Below are 17,571 nucleotides of genomic sequence, written 5' to 3'. Positions count from 1 at the left end.
TTTGTCAATTATTTCTCAATAAAGTTGGAAAAAATAAAATAAAACCAACTTTTAAGTTCAAAATTGATGCCATGAATAAAACATCTGAAAAAGACTTTCGTATACTAGTAGTTCCTTTCCTCATTCTCCTTGGTTTCCTTACCCCTTTGCCATGGTCAAGTTGTTAATGGAACCTGGTATGGTATTGTATGTTTGAACACACACAATTGCCATAGAGAGTACTGTCTTCAAACCTAGAGTCCTCAGAGGGAAGACTTCCCACTTCAGTGTACCGTGGGTCTAGGTGTCCACACTCTATCACCTCCACCTGAAAACCCTTTCCTGGCTGAGCATTTTCTATTTTGCTGTGTTTCTGGAATAGGAGTATCCACACCCTATTCCATTTACAATCCATGTCCTATAAATCCTGTACAAATAGCAGATCCCTAAGGTAAACCTTAGGAGAGAAACTCATTTCATCGTGGTTCGCAAGGTCTCTCACTGTGGATCTCTGGACACCTTCCATCACTGGCTCTTAGAGCTTAATATTTGCATCTCTACCTCTTCCCAGTTGCCCTCCATCCCTTGCTATCTTGTTTTTGTCCATCACAGTGACTCCGTTTATTCCCTACAACAGGGACTCTGAACTTTTCTCGAAGGCGTCCCTGTTCAGACTTCTGTCTTCTGGTTTCCTAGTCTGTTGGTCTGAGAGCTGCTTATCTTACCCAGTGTGCACGGATGGAACGCGAATCTCAGTGTGCTTCCTGACGCTCAGTCATCTCTCCAAAGGAAGCATCTTCAATGATTTCTTGGGTATCTTTCCAGAACTTTCCCTGTATATACATGCTTTACACAGACACACCCTTTTGAAAAACACACACGAATAGAAGCATATTATTCATATTGTCTTGTGCTTTGCATTTTGCTTAATATGCTTCCTGATCTCTGTATTTCAAAATAAATATACTCACTTCATTCTTTTTCACAGCAGCATAATTGGTATGTACCATAACTTATTCATCACACCTTTATTGATTCTCAGTTATTCATTTTTGTTGCTGCCACCATCATAAGCAATGGTGCAGTCAACATCCTTGTACTCATATTTTTGCAAAGACATGCAACTGTAATTATAGAAAACTTTTTGAAGTGGAATTGATTGCTGGGTCAACACTTTCAGTTTATTCATTTTCATAAATTTCACCAACCATCCTCCCAAAATATAGTATCAATTTATATTCCTACCAAAAGGATGCCAGAGCTCCTGATTCACACTTCACCAAGCTAATATGTTACCAAACTTTTAAATCTTTACTTAAATCTTTATTCTTCAATAGGTTAAAGAAAGATACCTCATTATTGTTTTAACTTGTTTGACCTAATTATTAGTGAGGTCCGCATCTTTGTATACAATATTTGATTTTGGCCGATGTATATTTTTGCCCGTTCTGGGATCGATTCAGATCTTTTCTCATGGTGCTGTGAGTCCTCAGAAAATTCATCCCACAGTGGGCCACGGGCTCTTTTCTGCCTCAAGTCCAAACAAACCCCATCACCATTTCTACTCCTACAGATGGTATCCAGGACCGCAGCAAAGGGTCACTTCTATGTCAGGCTGGCCACCTCTGGCACTTCCACCAGATACGGGGCCAAGGGTGCCTCTACTCTCAGACCCCAAACTTAAAGTGGGGAAGGGTCGGGGGAGTTCTCTGCCGGTCCAGTGGTTAGGAGTCGGCACTTTCACTGCCATGGCCTGGGTTTAATCCCTGGTTGGGGAACTAAGATCCCGGAAGCCGAGTGGTACGGCCAAAAAAAAAGGGGGAAGGGTCTTAGCATCACCCCAAGCAGAGCAAGACAGCAGAGGCATGGAGGACACAGTGCTGTCCACTTGCTCCCCTGCCCTCCCCGGCCCACCCCCAGTTTTGAGGCCCTTATCTGGCCTGGGCAGAGAAGATGAGAGCCGGATTCAGTCAGTCATCCTGCTGCGAGCAGTTTGTTGAACAAATAGAACTGGTGACATTATCCAGTAGAGCTTTGTTTTTCTTTTCCCATCCCTTTAAACTTCAGCCCATGCTTCTTCTTCTCCTTCTCCAGGAAAAATATTTGCAAATCCCTTGGGGATTTTGTGTTTTCTCTTTATTTATATATATAGGAATATATATATTCCCATAGTCACTTCGAGGAACACACGCCATCTCTTTTCAGTCATCAGCATGTCCAGTCCTGGTGAGAGTCAAACTCCACGCCCAGCCCGTGCCTGGGCTGCTGGGGGCTGAAAGCCAGGAGCGGGGAAGGAGGCACGGTCCTCCCCCTGTGCCCCCCACTCACTCCTCTGACTTCCTCGCTCCCTGTAACAGTAGCAGGTCAGGCAGGAGGAGACACGAGGGGAGAAAACAGTACGTCCTGGCCTGGGTGGCTTCATGCCCTCAAGACCTGTTTCAAGCTGGCATTCCCGAGCGAGCAAACAGGTGATGGAAGTGTCCTCTTTGGGGGCCCCTTCGGGCTCCTGCCCGAGCCCCTCCCCGCAGCCCAGAGGATACAGCTCCGTCTGAGTGGGCCCAGCGGTCCCTCCCCAGGCCTCCTTGGCTGAGGCCTTCTCACCCTCTCCAGCACCCTGGGTGGCCAGGCCAGGCCCAAGGTGGTGAGTCAACGTTTTCTCATCCTCTACACTCCCCAGGGGGAGCGAATGCAGCCACAGTGGGCTTCGTTGTCTCAGATGCCTGAGGCAGGGTCCTCTGTGCCTCTAACCCCCAGGGAGAATGAGGCGAGGGGTCAGCTTCAAGGATAAACAAAGCTGGACAGAAATTAAAGCGGTAACAACGATTTTATTTGGTAACTACTGCAGCAGGGGAGAGAGCTGAGCTCCAGCCCTATTTGCAGAGGTCACTGGCATTTTAAAGGGAGGCTGAGGGAGTGGGGAAGGGGAAGCAAAGCGGGGACTTGAGCAGAGTTGGGGAAGTGAACCTTTACAGAAGGTGAGCAGAGGGTGGGTCAGTATGAAGGTATCAGGCCAGCTGTGTCTGCTCACCAGCGCTTATGGAAGACAGGTTTCTACCCTCCCAACAGATGAGTACATTTCAAAGGAATGGCTTTCAGGTCTTTGAGAAATTTCTCCTGGGTTGTAAGAGATACAAATATTTCTCAAAGGGACTGAGGAAATATTTACAGCTATAAGTTTAGTAGCATTTTAGTCAGTGTTCTAAGAATGGGAGGTCAGGGGCCTACATCAGGTGTTGGGCAGAACAAATGGTAAAATTCTTTTGGCAGCCTTGACCTTTTCCAGACAGGAACTGCAAGGGGGACTAGGTCATCGCAGGGACATAACCTTAGGCCACTAGAAGTCATGGCGGAGTTTGGTCACGTCTCGTAGTGCAGGTGTTTGGATGAAGTTTAGATGAAGTTGTCTATACTAAAAGTTTCTGCAGTTCTCAGCAGGCCGTCCCCACCAGGAAGAGCATAAGGTATAAAGCACAGTTTGCTCCAAATACCTCCTCCACACAAGATGCTTTTTTATCCCTTTCTTGTGTCCTTGACCCCACTGACGGGTCTGGGTGTCACTCCCTTTGTACATATGATAAGGGGAAGGGTCTCTCTCACACACATACCCTTCTTCTGTATCAGCTTACTAGTGCCTCAGTGGAAATGACAGCAGACAGAGACCAACTCCAACATCCTGTTAGCCAAACCTGTGGTTTATACCAAGAATTGGGGCATCGGGAGCCCAAAAGCCAAAGCTATAAAAATCAGCCTCCTTTGTTTCTCTATTTTGGTGGTAGCCTCCCACCAAAGACAGGGTCTTATTTGAAATGGGGGAAACAAAGATTACAGAGAAAGGAATAAATACACCTATATCAATACACCATGTATCATTTCAACATGGGTTTTTTGCATACCAAGCACCCAGCCCAGAATCTGGCCCAGAGGAAATGTTCAAAAAGTGAGTGAATGAACGAATGCATGAATGAATGGGCCCTATTTCTGAGTAAGGCAATCATTATGTAGTACTTCCTTATGGCTGCAATGCAATGAATTGTCTGATATCTCAATAGGTTAGTTTTATTTTAAAATAGCATTTAAGATTTGATTTATAAGAATAAATGTTTAGGGCTTCCCTGGTGGCGCAGTGGTTGAGAGTCTGTCTGCCGATGCAGGGGACGTGGGATCATGCCCCGGTCCAGGAAGATCCCACATGACGCGGAGCGGCTGGGCCCATGAGCCATGTCCGCTGAGCCTGCGCGCCCAGAGCCTGTGCTCCGCAACAGGAGAGGCCACAACAGTGAGAGGCCCACGTACCGAAAAAAAGAGAATAAATGTTTAACATATAACATTTTGAAAATACGAAAATGTACAAATTAGGAAGTAAAGTCACTTGTAATCTCAGAACTCATCACTGTTAACATTTTATATGCATATATAAACATATATTATGTATATTATTCAAAAACAAAAATAAACTAAATTATATGATATGAAATCCATACAGCCCCAAAATGGTACATCCTCCCTGGATGCTATTGCCTTTTTTTAAAGCACAACTTTGCTCAAGTTTGCTGTTGTGTTTCAGTTTGACTCATAGGTCCTACACTAGTCAGCTTTTGCCTCGATAATGCTGCATAAGAACAACAACGACAAAAAAACAAAACAAAACAGGTGGGACTTCCTTGGCGTTCCAGCAGTTAAGACTCCATGCTTCCACTGCAGGGGGCACGGGTTCAATCCTTGGTGGGGGAACTAACATCCTACAAGCTGTGCAGCCAAAATATAAAAATAAATTAAAAACAGGTGGCAAAGAACAGTGAGCATGTGGTTCTCACTCACATGTCTGCAGAAGCGAGTCCGCTAGTCACAACTGCACTTGGCTGGGCTTGGCTCCAGGCCATAGGTCTGGTTCAGGTTGGCTTCACATGTCTCTAAATTTCAAGCCTTTGCTTGATTCATATCCACATACATCCCATGGGCCAAAGCAAGTCACTTGGCCAAGCCCAACATCAGCAGGGCAAAGAAATATATTATGCCTTTGGTGGGATTCACTGTAAAGTTACATGAAACGGGCAGTCACATGGGAAGGATACGGGGAAAGAAGAAGAACTGGAAACAATAATCCAGTCTACCCCAGGCCTAAACATCCTTCTTTCTATCATTTCCTTGTAGTTAGGTCTAGGATATTCATAGATCTTCTGTAATGTTTCATTATGTTAAACAACAAACATTTATTTAGTATAAACATGAAAGACACATTCTGAATGCACTAAAGACTGGTAATTTCTCTTAAAACAGGAAGTTTGAATTCTCCACAATATATAGTAATGTACTCATTTTTAGTCTATTTACTACATTCCTTTGATTTGAATGCTCCATTGAACTTTTGTCTGTATTTCCATGTGTGTCACTTAACTCAGGAATCCACCTTTCTCCAGGTTTCAGTAGAGCCCTATAGGAATAGTGCTTTCCCATTCTGTAGCTGAAATCTTTCTACCATATTCTCTCAGGGAATATTAATATTTTGGGTATATTAAAACATTTTTATATTTCTAAAGTATCTCTAACATTTCTTACATTAAAATATCCCTACATCTATTCATTATAAACTTCTGTCCTTAAGCATATGTAAAATACTTATTTTTTAATAAAATGGATAAGAAATAGCCCTATCATAATAATGTCAATCACCTCATATTGTTTTAGAATTTGGAGGTCAACTGTTTTCAATCTCTAAGTCTGCCCCCCAAAATTACATAAACCAATAAAATTCTTTCAACAATGGTGTCATTACCATCACAATTGATGCTTTCTGCCATTTTCCTCGTGCAATTACTAGGTGTTTTGACCCATATCACTTAAAATACGCAGGTGGTTTCATTTTCTTATTTCTACCCAGAGACATGATAAAATGTATACAAAGAAAGCCCCAGTGAATACGTCCCTTTTAAGGCCTAAATTACTTCTTGATAGAATGGGCAGGAGAGGAAGCATTGTTAACTCTTTTATGCTCTTAGGAGAGCATAGTGTGCTCCCCAGCTGGGGGTTATGGTGCCGTCATCTGGAGGGGATTTGGTTAGTGTGTGGGGCATGTTTAGTTGTCACAGTAACTGGAGTCTGCTACTGGCATTTAGCGCCTAGGGGTCAGGAATGGTAACCGTCTCACACTACAGAGAGGTGTCCGATTCAAAATGCCAGTTGTGCCTTGTGTTGATATACTGACTTAGTGGAGTATGTCCTGTATTAGGACTTTTAGTTGCAAACAACAGAATAACTTAGCTAGTTTAAGTGGAAACGGAACTTTACATTAAAGGATATTTGGTAGCTCACAGAAACCCCAGCAGGTCCAGGGAATCAGGTTGGGTGGCCAAGTAGCAGGAAAAATGCCTCATTTCACTGCCAGATGCTCCAGGGAAATGCTGTTGCCACCAGCCTCTGCCAGCATGTACCACCTATGCAGGTCATGGGATCCCCCAGATAGCACCTTTGCCACTGTAGTTTCTGAGACCTGGGTCTCCCTCCACCATCTTCACCAGAATGGATTGATTTCATGCAAGGTCTCCCTCTTGCTTGGTGGAGCCCAGATCACATCTGAACCCCAGTGACAAAGGAGGTTGAGAAGGTGAGTTCCTGGCCTCTACTGTGGGTCTCACAGGGTAGGAGGTTCCCCAAACACAGGAAGGGTGTTCAAAAGATGCTGAGCAGTCACTGTGACAAATGTCCACAAAATCATCAAAAGCCCTCATCTCATTTCCCTCCATAAAGATACTTCCCAAGCATGGACCTGATAAAAATAGCCTCCAAAATTGTCTTATAGCATCTTAAGAAGATACATTTAGTCTCTCCCACTGTTGCATTTTCATTCTATTTTCCCTACCTCAGTTAGCATATCAGATATTTTCTGGATTGATGCTTACCTATCACTGCTGTTTCTTTCCTCAGCACTGTAATTCCTTTTTTTAAAAATTGATTGATTGATTTTGGCTGCACTGGGTCTTAGTTGCAGCACTCAGGATCTTCGCTGTGGCACGCAGGATCTCTTAGTTGCGGCATGCAGACTTCTTAGCTGCCGCACATGGGATCTAGTTCCCCGAGCTGGTATCAAACCCGGGCCCCCTGCATTGGGAGCGTGGAGTCTTACCCACTGGACCACCAGTGAAGTCCCAGCATGGTAATTCCTGTCCAGCTCTACACCTCTTTATTTCTTTGTCCTCTCACCTCCTACACCTTTACATATCTCACGTGAGCATTTACAAAAAAAAAAAAAAATTCTTTTAATTATGGGGTAAGGTAACATGTATGTGGTTTTAAAAAAAGCAAAAAAAAAAGTACAGTGCACTTTGGTTCAAAGGCATAATCATGGTGACTTTGTGTCCATGTGGTTTTTGGCAGGAAGTGTGGGGAGTAATCAAAAGTGTTGTACCCATTTGCTGTATGGTTACCTAAGAACAAGAGCTCCATATACCATGTAGCAGCTTAAGTGGACAGGGCTGTAAGCAAATGGGTCAGAGAATTTTACACATAAATATATAGGGCAGTGCCATAGAACAGTGGCTTTTCAGAAGTCACTTGAACCACTAAAGGGAAAGCAACATAAGTTTCCCAGAAACAATGAATCGATTTCTCAGTTTTATTATTCCTATCTTTGATGCTATAACAGAACTTCATGGCCTTCCAATGAGTAACTAATTGTGGACTACACAGGGGAACAAGTATTGCAGTTTACATTTTAAAATAATCCCAAATTGCCTGAATTTATCAGTTACATTTAATGAATGCAAATAAGTAGTTTTGAGGATATTATACTAGAGCTGATAATAGCACCTTCCATCTGCTCTCAAATTACCTTATAAACAAGCTTTCTTATCCCCAAAATAGTGATCCAGGAAAGAAATGCTCTAGCTAGTATCAGAATTTTAAACTCACTGACTCAGAGTGGGTTGCGCTAATATTCATTTTTACTGTGAATGAATAATCCAGGGGTTTGTCTTGCTAAGAATGTGTACTGCCATCAAACTCATGTTGGGGCTTGGAAACTTTTTAGTTACACTGGGTTTACTTATTTTTTATATGACTACCTGGAAAACCTGTTATTCAGGAATGCACATTCAGGAATGTTCAATGATAAAACTGTTATTTGAAAGTGATGAAAATAATGGATGATGATAGATTATCCATTCATCAATTTAGGTTTGGAGATACTATAGGTTTGTTTTCTTTGATTATATAATGAAATAAATTCTTAATTTGTTATATAATCTGATAGCTAGTTTATGAATTGATGATCAAGTACAGAGGTGCCAACATACCTTATTAGTCTTACGTCTGAAATGACATCTAGAGTGTGAAGTCAAAACTACTGTAATTACCTCCCTACGGGAACATCTGGTTGCTGGGATGACCAGGTAGAAGCACATTTGGGATTTTGGAGTGAATAGTTTGAATCTTAAGTATGCTCTAGCTATAAATCTAGAATATCTCAAAGGCTTATAGTTAGTTTAGACTGAAAAGTAGGTTAATACAATAACGATCTAGTACAAATGGGACCAAGTTCAAAGCTGGCAGAATCTTGCCCTGCTGTTGGAAATATTACTTTTTTGACATCCCTTAAATTATTCATATAGGATCTACTATTTTACCAGTGACTGAAAACGTGGGAATCTCGTTATAAATGTAAATCTGTGCCACTAGGTTTCCCTATGTGATGTCGACAGAGCCTTCTAGAATTCTAAGTCTCTTGTAGACAACAGATGCACTAGAGCAGCCCAGTCAAGAAGGCCCCATGGGTAGCTGTCCCAGACATGGAATCAGCAGGACTAGCATCGAAGTATAGTCACAAAGAGTCTAGGGTCGGGCTCCCCTGGTGGCGCAGTGGTTGAGAGTCCGCCTGCCGATGCAGGGGACGCGGGTTCGTGCCCCGGTCTGGGAGGATCCCGCATGCCGCGGAGCGGCTGGGCCCGTGAGCCATGGCCGCTGAGCCTGCGCGTCCGGAGCCTGTGCTCCGCAATGGGAGAGGCCACAGCAGTGAGGGGCCCGCATACCACACACACAAAAAAGAGTCTAGGGTCCTTGGAAATCACCTGGTCAAATCACCTGGCACCACACTGTTTCAATACAAAAAAGTGAATTGGTTTGTTCAGAATCATTGTCAGTGGTGGGCCCAGGTCCACCCACTGGACCAAACCAATGCTCTTTCACCAACCACGCAGCCTCCCTGTCAAGAGACTAGCCTACATAACATACTATACCAATTTAGGACAACACAGTATATCTATGTGACCCAACAAGCAATTCTTCTATGACTTTGACTAATGGGGAAAAAGTCATTTCATATATTTCTGATTGCAAACTTTGATTTTTGCAAATTAATGTCTTAATTAGATTTTTTTAAATGGAAACAAGAGGAAGATTTATCTTACTGTACACTTTCCATTGTCTTTGTAAACCTGCTTAAATGAAGATTTCACTGATCAGAACTGGAATCTTTAATCCCTAAATTAAATATCTGGGTTTTTTTTTTTTTCCAGTTCCATCATATCAGCTGACCACTCTCCTATGTTCATAGAACTTCAGGGCTGCAAGGGAGCTGGTCTGGTCAAAACAAAGTGACTTTCCCTTTGTTCCACATCCTTAACTTGTGTAATGATTTGTACTCGGTGGAGAGAGGAACTGCCGCATTGTGGAAAGAGAGCATGGCTTTGAACTAGAATAGACCCAAGTTTAAATTTAGCCCTACCTTTTATTAGCTTTATAAATAGCCATTTAACCATTTAGAGCCCCAGTTTCCTAGTTTCCTAATCTGTAAAACAGAACCAGTAACTTCCTAACAAGTTCACTGAAGGGAAGAAATGTAATAATGTGCCAAAATCACCTCGCTCACAGCCGGGTACTTCACAAATGGGAGGTATGATTCCTAAATAAAAGAACAGGAGGGCATGTAACTTCAGATTGCAAAAAGGATACTTTTTTAAGCCTTTCAAATTGTTGGGAAGGGTTGGAGTAGCTCCTTGACGATAAAGAGGTTTATAGGTGTATGTTAAGAAGTGCTATTTTTCCTGAAATATTATTAACTTAGGTTCTGGGAGGAGCCCTGGGTTGTAGTTCAGGTCCTGTGCCCTAGCAGCAGAATGGCCTTGGATATGGCACTTGATCTCCTTACGACTGTTTCCTCACTTAAAAGACAAGGCAAGCCCCCAAATATCTTTGCTTCCCACTTCGAGGGTTGACTTAAGGAAGCCGGCTACAAACAGTAAAGCCCTCCGCCGCCAGGAGGGACTCCTGGTAAGCAGCTCCCAGGTCTTTGCATCTGGATGGACCCTCTCTCTTCATCTCTGCTACTGATATCACTTCAGTGACCCACTGTTAGCAGTTTATGAGATGCTACTGAGATTTTCTTTGCCTTCAATGTTCTGTTGTTAATTCTCTGTGAAGCTGACTGATTTGAAGAGCTTTAAAAGTCTCAGGTTAAAGGTGCTCTCCCAGCTGTGCTATCTTAGCATGAAGGACAAAAACGTAAAAGTTAAGAAACACTAAACTATCAGAGCGCCTGTTTCTGACTTCACTATATTCACAAAGATCCAACAGCTTCTAAGAGTGAGAAAAAAAAAAATGAAGAAAGGCAACAAGGGAAAACAATACATTTATTAACGGGCATGAAAATGCATAAACTCACTTATAAATAAATGTAGTATAATTTACCCAGTGAAAAAATAGCTAAAATCCATGAGTAAACTGGATTTTATCTTTAAAATGATTACATATTTGATCTCTAATAATTTCCCCCTCCATCATAATCTCTTAGTAGCAGCAATTTTACACTGACTACATAAAAAGCTGTTACTAGTGATTATCGTATGGGAGGGAAACTTTTCAAGAATTTTCTTTAAAAATGAACCAGTGCAAACAAATTCAGATTATGAGGGATACAGTAAGACCGGGGGCTTATCTTCAGAAAAGTAGAAAATAAAAATCCCAAACATTCATTAAGAAATGAAAAAGCAGGGCTTCCCTGGTGGCGCAGTGGTTGAGAGTCCGCCTGCCGATGCAGGGGACACGGGTTCGTGCCCCGGTCTGGGAAGATCCCACATGCCGCGGAGCAGCTAGGCTCGTGAGCCATGGCCGCTGAGTCTGCGCATCCGGAGCCTGTGCTCCGCAACGCGAGAGGCCACAACAGTGAGAGGCCCACGTACCACAAAAAAAAAAAAAAAAAAAAAAAAAAGCAAATTACATTTTGATCACTGAAAAGTAATACATACGGACATTATAAAACATTCTTAACCAGTGACTACAATAATTACATTTATAAATGTTCATTCAAGTACTAGTGATCAATAAACATTCAAAGTCTCATTAAAAGTAACAATAGGCATAGATACATGTGAACAATGCTTCTTTTGATTTAACAACAAAAATCATGTCAACAGGAGACAAGTTACCCTTAAAATACTGTTTTTTCTTTTTGTCTGTAAATGATTTTCCACAGTCTGTATATTTTATTTGTGAGGACCCAACGAACATCTCACAATGGCTAATTAAGAAGTCCTTTCTAAAAAAAAAAAAAAAAAAAAAAAAGAAGTCCTTTCTATAAAATGAATCTCGGTATTATAGAGATAAACATTCTAAAACACAAGTCTAGCTTAAAAATAACAGTGCAGAATCAGTTTTCTTTGGTAAGAAATTGTTAACTCCTTACCAATGTTGGTTTGCTGTTGTGCAGACTCTATCAGAACACTTCTGTGGTATTTACCAAAGAGCTATTTAATGAGCTGAAAAGATTTCATAAACTCTGGTACCATGATAGCAAAGTAGAGCTTACGTCAAAATTGCGCTGAAATCAACATCATTTCCTTCATTACTGTTGTTAATGAATCTTCCTTCAAAAAGCTCCCTCCTAATTTTGGCCTGAGTCTCAGGCTTTAATAAAAGTTCCTTTATCTGTTTCACTTTGGACTGCAGACCCATCCTCTCTCGACGCAAAGCTTCATTAATTAAGTCCCGGATTCCAATAGGTTTCTGGCCTATGGAAAAAAAATTATATGATACATTTTACATACAAATGCCAATGAAAAACATTAAATATGGTACACTGACTTATCAAAAGAGTTAAAAAGAAACCTTTAAAATGCTGCCCACATTTTATAGAAAAGGTTGCATTTCACCAAAAATATATCATTTACATGAAACAAACTTACTGTAAATAAAGATCACTGCATAGCGACAGCACACATAGGACAAACATGAAACATTATGGACTAGCTATATGGATAATAATTTCAACAGTGATCATTTTAATCATAACACTTGCTAGCTCTGTGTGTGTTTTGGCCTCAGATAAAGTAGTCAAATGCCCTGCTAAGCAATATAAATGGTAGTATTCCATTTACGGCAAGGCCCCTTCCATGGCCTTTGAGTCCACGAGGCATCACGCAAAATACTCTCTCCCAGAGCCTCGGCTGAGGGCAAGTAAAACCTGGGCCATTCTTCCTTCATAAATTAATTTCCTCTGATAGTCCCAGCATTCCATTTCTCTTCTGTTGTGTTTCAGGAATGCAAACACATCGATCATGAAAGTATTAGGCAATCTCCACAGATTGGACAAGAGACACTTAAATAGCACAATGCAAATTAGTCCATTGACTCGGCAGAGGGGAGCAGGGATGCTTCTCACGGAGCGGCGGGGGCCTGCCTGCCTTCGGGTCTCATTTCCTGTTGTTGTCACTGTCAGTGCCATTCCTATCAGCCTCTTCAGTTTTCACAGAGCTCCCATCCCCTGGCTTGTTTTTGTTCTGTGTTTCTTCCAGATACTGCTGGACAGCCTTGAGCACCGCATTCTCCACCAGCCTCTTACTGAGCCTTACCAGTTCAGCATCATCAGGCTCACCTCCATTCTTATCACCTACATTCCACAATAGAGAAGATAGGTCACTGAGATCATATTGCCATAGAAACTCAGCATGCAGGGGCCGGCTAGTTCAGTTAGTTACAAAGAGCAAGTGTCCTTCAGTCTGGTAAACTGGATCTATAAATCCAAGAATACTGGTTTGGCTTTTCATTTGGTATTTGCAGAAGCAGGAGACTGCCTGTTCCTGAAGACTTCAGGTTGAAAAGCAGTTCATTAGCCCCAATCTTAAAATATTCTACCTAGCAATGCTGGAAGTTCCCCATTTCTACATGAGATTTTTGTTTTTTCTCTCGTCCAAAAGTGATTACTACTACTAAAGTCCACATACCCACCACCTGGAGCCTCAGACATGTGAAATCACCAACAAGATGTATTTGCTTCTACTTCACCACTACCAAACGTCAGGTAATTGAGATTTCCTAATCAACTAGCCACATAGGATCAGCAATTTTATAACCCTTGGCCTGGATGGTTGTTAAAGTCTCAGCCCTCCCATGAAGACAAAAGCAATTACTACTGCTAGGAAATGGTTAAAATAAGCTTGTAAAACTAATATTCTTTTTAATTTCAGAGCTATCACTGCAATTTAAGAAATAGGAAACTGTTCGAGGAGGAGTTAGGGTTATGACAGTAAATTCCTAGATGTTAGTATCTTATGGCCATTTTGCTTCCCTGCTAGTGATGATCAAGGTTAAATTATCCTTTCATTTTTCTGTAAAAGGGGTGGTTGTCATCTGTTCAAATGCTGCACATTTCCCACTCATTCTCTTTCTTGTCTCCCTTAACCGAGGAAAAAAAACTAAGGGGCTCATCTCTCATGCCCAGTCAGTCCTTCATCTCCTTCCACTGAGCTATGGATCCAGGAAGGCAGATGGCTGGAAGCAAAGACATCTGAGCACCTAAATATATTGAGTAAATGCTAACAGATCTCAAGGGAGTGACAGCATTACAGTAATAGTAGGGGATTTTAATACTCTACTTTCAACAATGGATAGATCATTCAGACAGAAGATCAATAAGAAAACATTGGATTTGAACTATACTTGAGGCCAAATGGACCTAAGAGACATATAAAGAACATTCCATCCAACAGCACCAGAATACACATTCTTCTCAAGCACATATGGAACATTTTCCAGGATAGATTATACATTAGGTCACAAAACAAGTCTTAGCAAATTTTTAAAAACTGAAATCATACCAAGTATCTTTTTCTGACCACAATGGTATGAAACCAGACATCAATAACAAGAGGAAAACTGGAAAATTCACAAACATATAGAAATTAAACAAACACTCATGAACGACCAATGAGTCAAAGATGAACTCAAAAGGGAAATTAAAAATATATATCTCGAAACAAACAAAAATGGGAACACAACATACCAAAGCTTATGATCCAGCAAAAGTAGTGTTAAAAGGGAAGTTTATAGCAATAAATGCCTGCACTAAGAGAAAAGGATGAGCTCAAGTAAACAACCCGGACTTGGGACTTCCCTGGTGGTCCAGTGGTAAAGAATCTGCCCTTCAATGCAGGGGACGTGGGTTAGATCCCTGGTCAGGGAACTAAGATCCCACATGCCACGGGGCAACTAGCCCACGCGCCACACTGCTGAGCTTGCGTGCCTCAACTAGAGAGCCTGTGTGCTGCAAACTACAGAGACCAAGCATTCTGGAACCCACACGCCACAACTACAGAGCCCACGCACCCTGGAGCCTGTGTGCCACAACTAGAGAAGAGAAAACCTGCACCCCACAACTAAAGAGAAGGCCACGGGCCACAGCAAAGAGCCCATGTGTCACAACGAAAGATCCTGCATGCCTCAACGAAGATCCCGCATGCCACAACTAAGACCCAACACAGCCCAAAATAAATAAATAATAAATAACTCTTAAAAAAAAAACCTAACTTGACATCTCAAGAAACTAAAATATAAGAACTAAGCCCAAAGTTAGCAGAAGGAAGGACATAAAAATCAGAGCAGAAATAAATGAAATAGAAAAACAGTAGAAAAGATCAATGAAAATAAGGGTCGTGTTTTTGAAAAGATAAAACAAAAACAACAGACGTTTAGCTAGACTTCCAAGATAAAGAGAGAACTCAAACAAAATTATAAAGAAAGAGGAGACATTACAACTGATACCACAGAAATAAGTATCATAAGAGACTACTGTGAACAATTACAGGTCACTAATCAGACAACCCAGAAGAAATGGATAAATTCCTAGAAACGTACAACCTTCACGTATGAATCATGAAGAAACAGACAATCTGAACAGACCAACAACAAATTTAAGATTAAATCAGTAATCAAAACCCTCCAACAACAGACAGTATGGCTTTATGGGTGAATTTTACCAACTGCTGATGTGCAATAAATCTTACTGTGCTGAGACTGCACACAACATCTCCTCCAAGAACCGCAAAGCCATTGTGGAGAGAGCAGCCCAGCTGGCCATCAGAGTCACCAAGCCCAACGCCAGGCTGCGCAGCGAAGAAAATGAATAGACAGCTCGTGTGCACGTTTTGTTTGTGTTAATAAAACCGTAAAATGGCAAAAAAATAATAATAAATAAAGAAGAATTAATGCCAATTCTTCTCAAGCTCTGCCAAAAAAAAAGAAAAACAAAACACCAAAACAACAACAAAAACCCGAAGAGGACGTAACACTCCCACACTCATTTTATGAGGTCAGAATTACCCTGATATCAAAGCCAGGTAAGGCTACTATAAGAAAAAAAAAACAAAAAAAACCCAGGCCAATACCCTCATAAATTTAGATGCAAAAACCTCAACAGAATACTAGCAAACCAAATTCAACAGCACATTAAAAGGATCATACACCATGATCAAGGGATATTTAGCCCTGGGATATAAAAATGGCTCAACATATGCAAATAAATCAATGTGATACACCATATTAACAAAATAAAGGATAAAAATCATATGATCATTTCAATATATGTAGAAAAGACACTTGACACAATTCAACATCCCTTCGTAATAAAAACTCTCAACAAATTGGGTACGGAAGGAACATATCTCAACATAATAAAGGCCATATATGACACACCCACAGCTAACACACTCAAAGGTGAAAGGCTGAAAGCTTTCCCTCTAAAATCAGAAACAAGGCAAGGGTGCCCACCCTCACCACTCCTATTCCACATAGTAACGGAAGCCCCGGCAAGAGCAATCAGGCAAGAATAAGGAAAAAAAAAGGCACCCAAATCAGAAAGGAAGAAGTACGATTGTCTCTGTTTGCTGATAACATGATCTTGTGTATAGAAAATCCTAAAGGCTCCACCCAAAAAAACTGTTAAGACCTAATAAATGAATTCAGTAAAGTTTCAAGATACAAAACCAACATACAAAAATCAGTTGCGTTTCTATACAGTAACAATGAACCATCTGAAAAAGAAATTTTAAAAATAATTCCATTTAAAATAGTATCAGAAACAATAAAATACTTAGGAATAAATTTAACCAAGGAAGTGAAATATCTATATACTGAAAACTATAAGATTCTGATGAAAGAAACTGAAGACACAAATAAATGGAAAAATACCCCATGTTCATGGATTGGAAGAGTTAATATCATTAAAATGTCCATACTATTGAAAGCCATCTATAGATTCAATGCAATCCCTATCAAAATTACAATGGCATTTATTCACAGAAATAGAAAAAAAACCCTAAAATTCATATGGAACCACAAAAGACCCCCAAAAACCAAAGCAATGATGAGAAAGAACAAAGCTGGAAGCATCACACTTCCTGATTTCAAAACAATATGGTACTGGTATAAAAAAAGACATATAATAGGCCATGGAGCTGAATCACGAGCACAGAAATAAACTCACACATGTATGGTCAACTAATATTTGGCAGTGGAGCCAAGAATACATAATGGGGAAAGGACAGTCTTTTCAAAAAGTAGTGCTGGGAAAACTGCATATCCACATTCAAAAGGATGAAATTTGACCCTTACCTTACACCACTCACAAATGTTACCTTGAAATGAATTAAGGACTTAAAGCCTGAAACTATAACATTCCTAGAAGAAAACAGAGGAGAGGAGAAAAGCTCCTTGACTTTGGTCTTGGCAATGCCTTTTTTGGATATGACACCAAAACAACAAGCAAAAGAAGTAAAAATCAACAAGTGGGGGCTTCCCTGGTGGCGCGGTGGTTGAGAGTCCGCCTGCCGATGCAGGGGATACGGGTTCGTGCCCCGGTCTGGGAGGATCCCACATGCCGCGGAGCGGCTGGGCCCGTGAGCCATGGCTGCTGAGCCTGCGCGTCTGGAGCCTGTGCTCCGCAACAGGAGAGGCCGCAACAGTGAGAGGCCCGCGTACCGCAAAAAAAAAAAAAAAATCAATAAGTGGGACTACATCAAACTAAAAAGCTTCTGCACAGCAAAAGAAGCAATCAACGAAATGAAAAGGCAACCTACAGAATAGGAAAAAATATTTGCAAATCACATATCCGATAAAGGGTTCATATTCAAAATATATAAGGAACTCATACAACTCAATAGCAAAAACACAAAAAATCCTATTTAAAAATGGGCAGAGAACTTGAATAAACATTTTCCAAAGAAGACATGCAAATGGCCAACAAGTATATGGAAAGGTGTTCAAATCACTTATCATCAGGGAATGCAAATCAAAACCACAATCAGGTATCACTTCACACGTGTTAGAATGGCT

At 41.1% G+C, this 17,571-nt stretch overlaps 1 protein-coding gene across 2 annotated transcripts in view; it reads right to left on the bottom strand.

The window, feature by feature from the left end:
• Positions 1-10,579: 10,579 nt before the first annotated feature.
• AKAP7 (A-kinase anchoring protein 7) overlaps positions 10,580-17,571 on the bottom strand; it is a 137,320-nt gene continuing 130,328 nt past the window's right edge. The window contains exon 8 of one of the 2 annotated variants that reach the window (XM_022556592.3): positions 10,580-11,975. In XM_022556592.3, coding sequence (XP_022412300.1) covers positions 11,770-11,975 — 206 coding nt within the window. In that variant the 3' untranslated portion in view covers positions 10,580-11,769. Of the gene's footprint in view, positions 12,854-17,571 lie in introns of both variants that reach the window. The other variant, XM_089921999.1, reaches the window with a different exon arrangement.

The sequence above is a fragment of the Delphinapterus leucas genome, chromosome 12 (genome assembly GCF_059928025.1).
Source record: "Delphinapterus leucas isolate spDelLeu-1000000601 "Yukka" chromosome 12, BTC_Dleu_Yukka2, whole genome shotgun sequence".
Classification (NCBI taxonomy): domain Eukaryota; kingdom Metazoa; phylum Chordata; class Mammalia; order Artiodactyla; family Monodontidae; genus Delphinapterus; species Delphinapterus leucas.
This window is presented reverse-complemented; position numbering and strand designations above follow the sequence as displayed.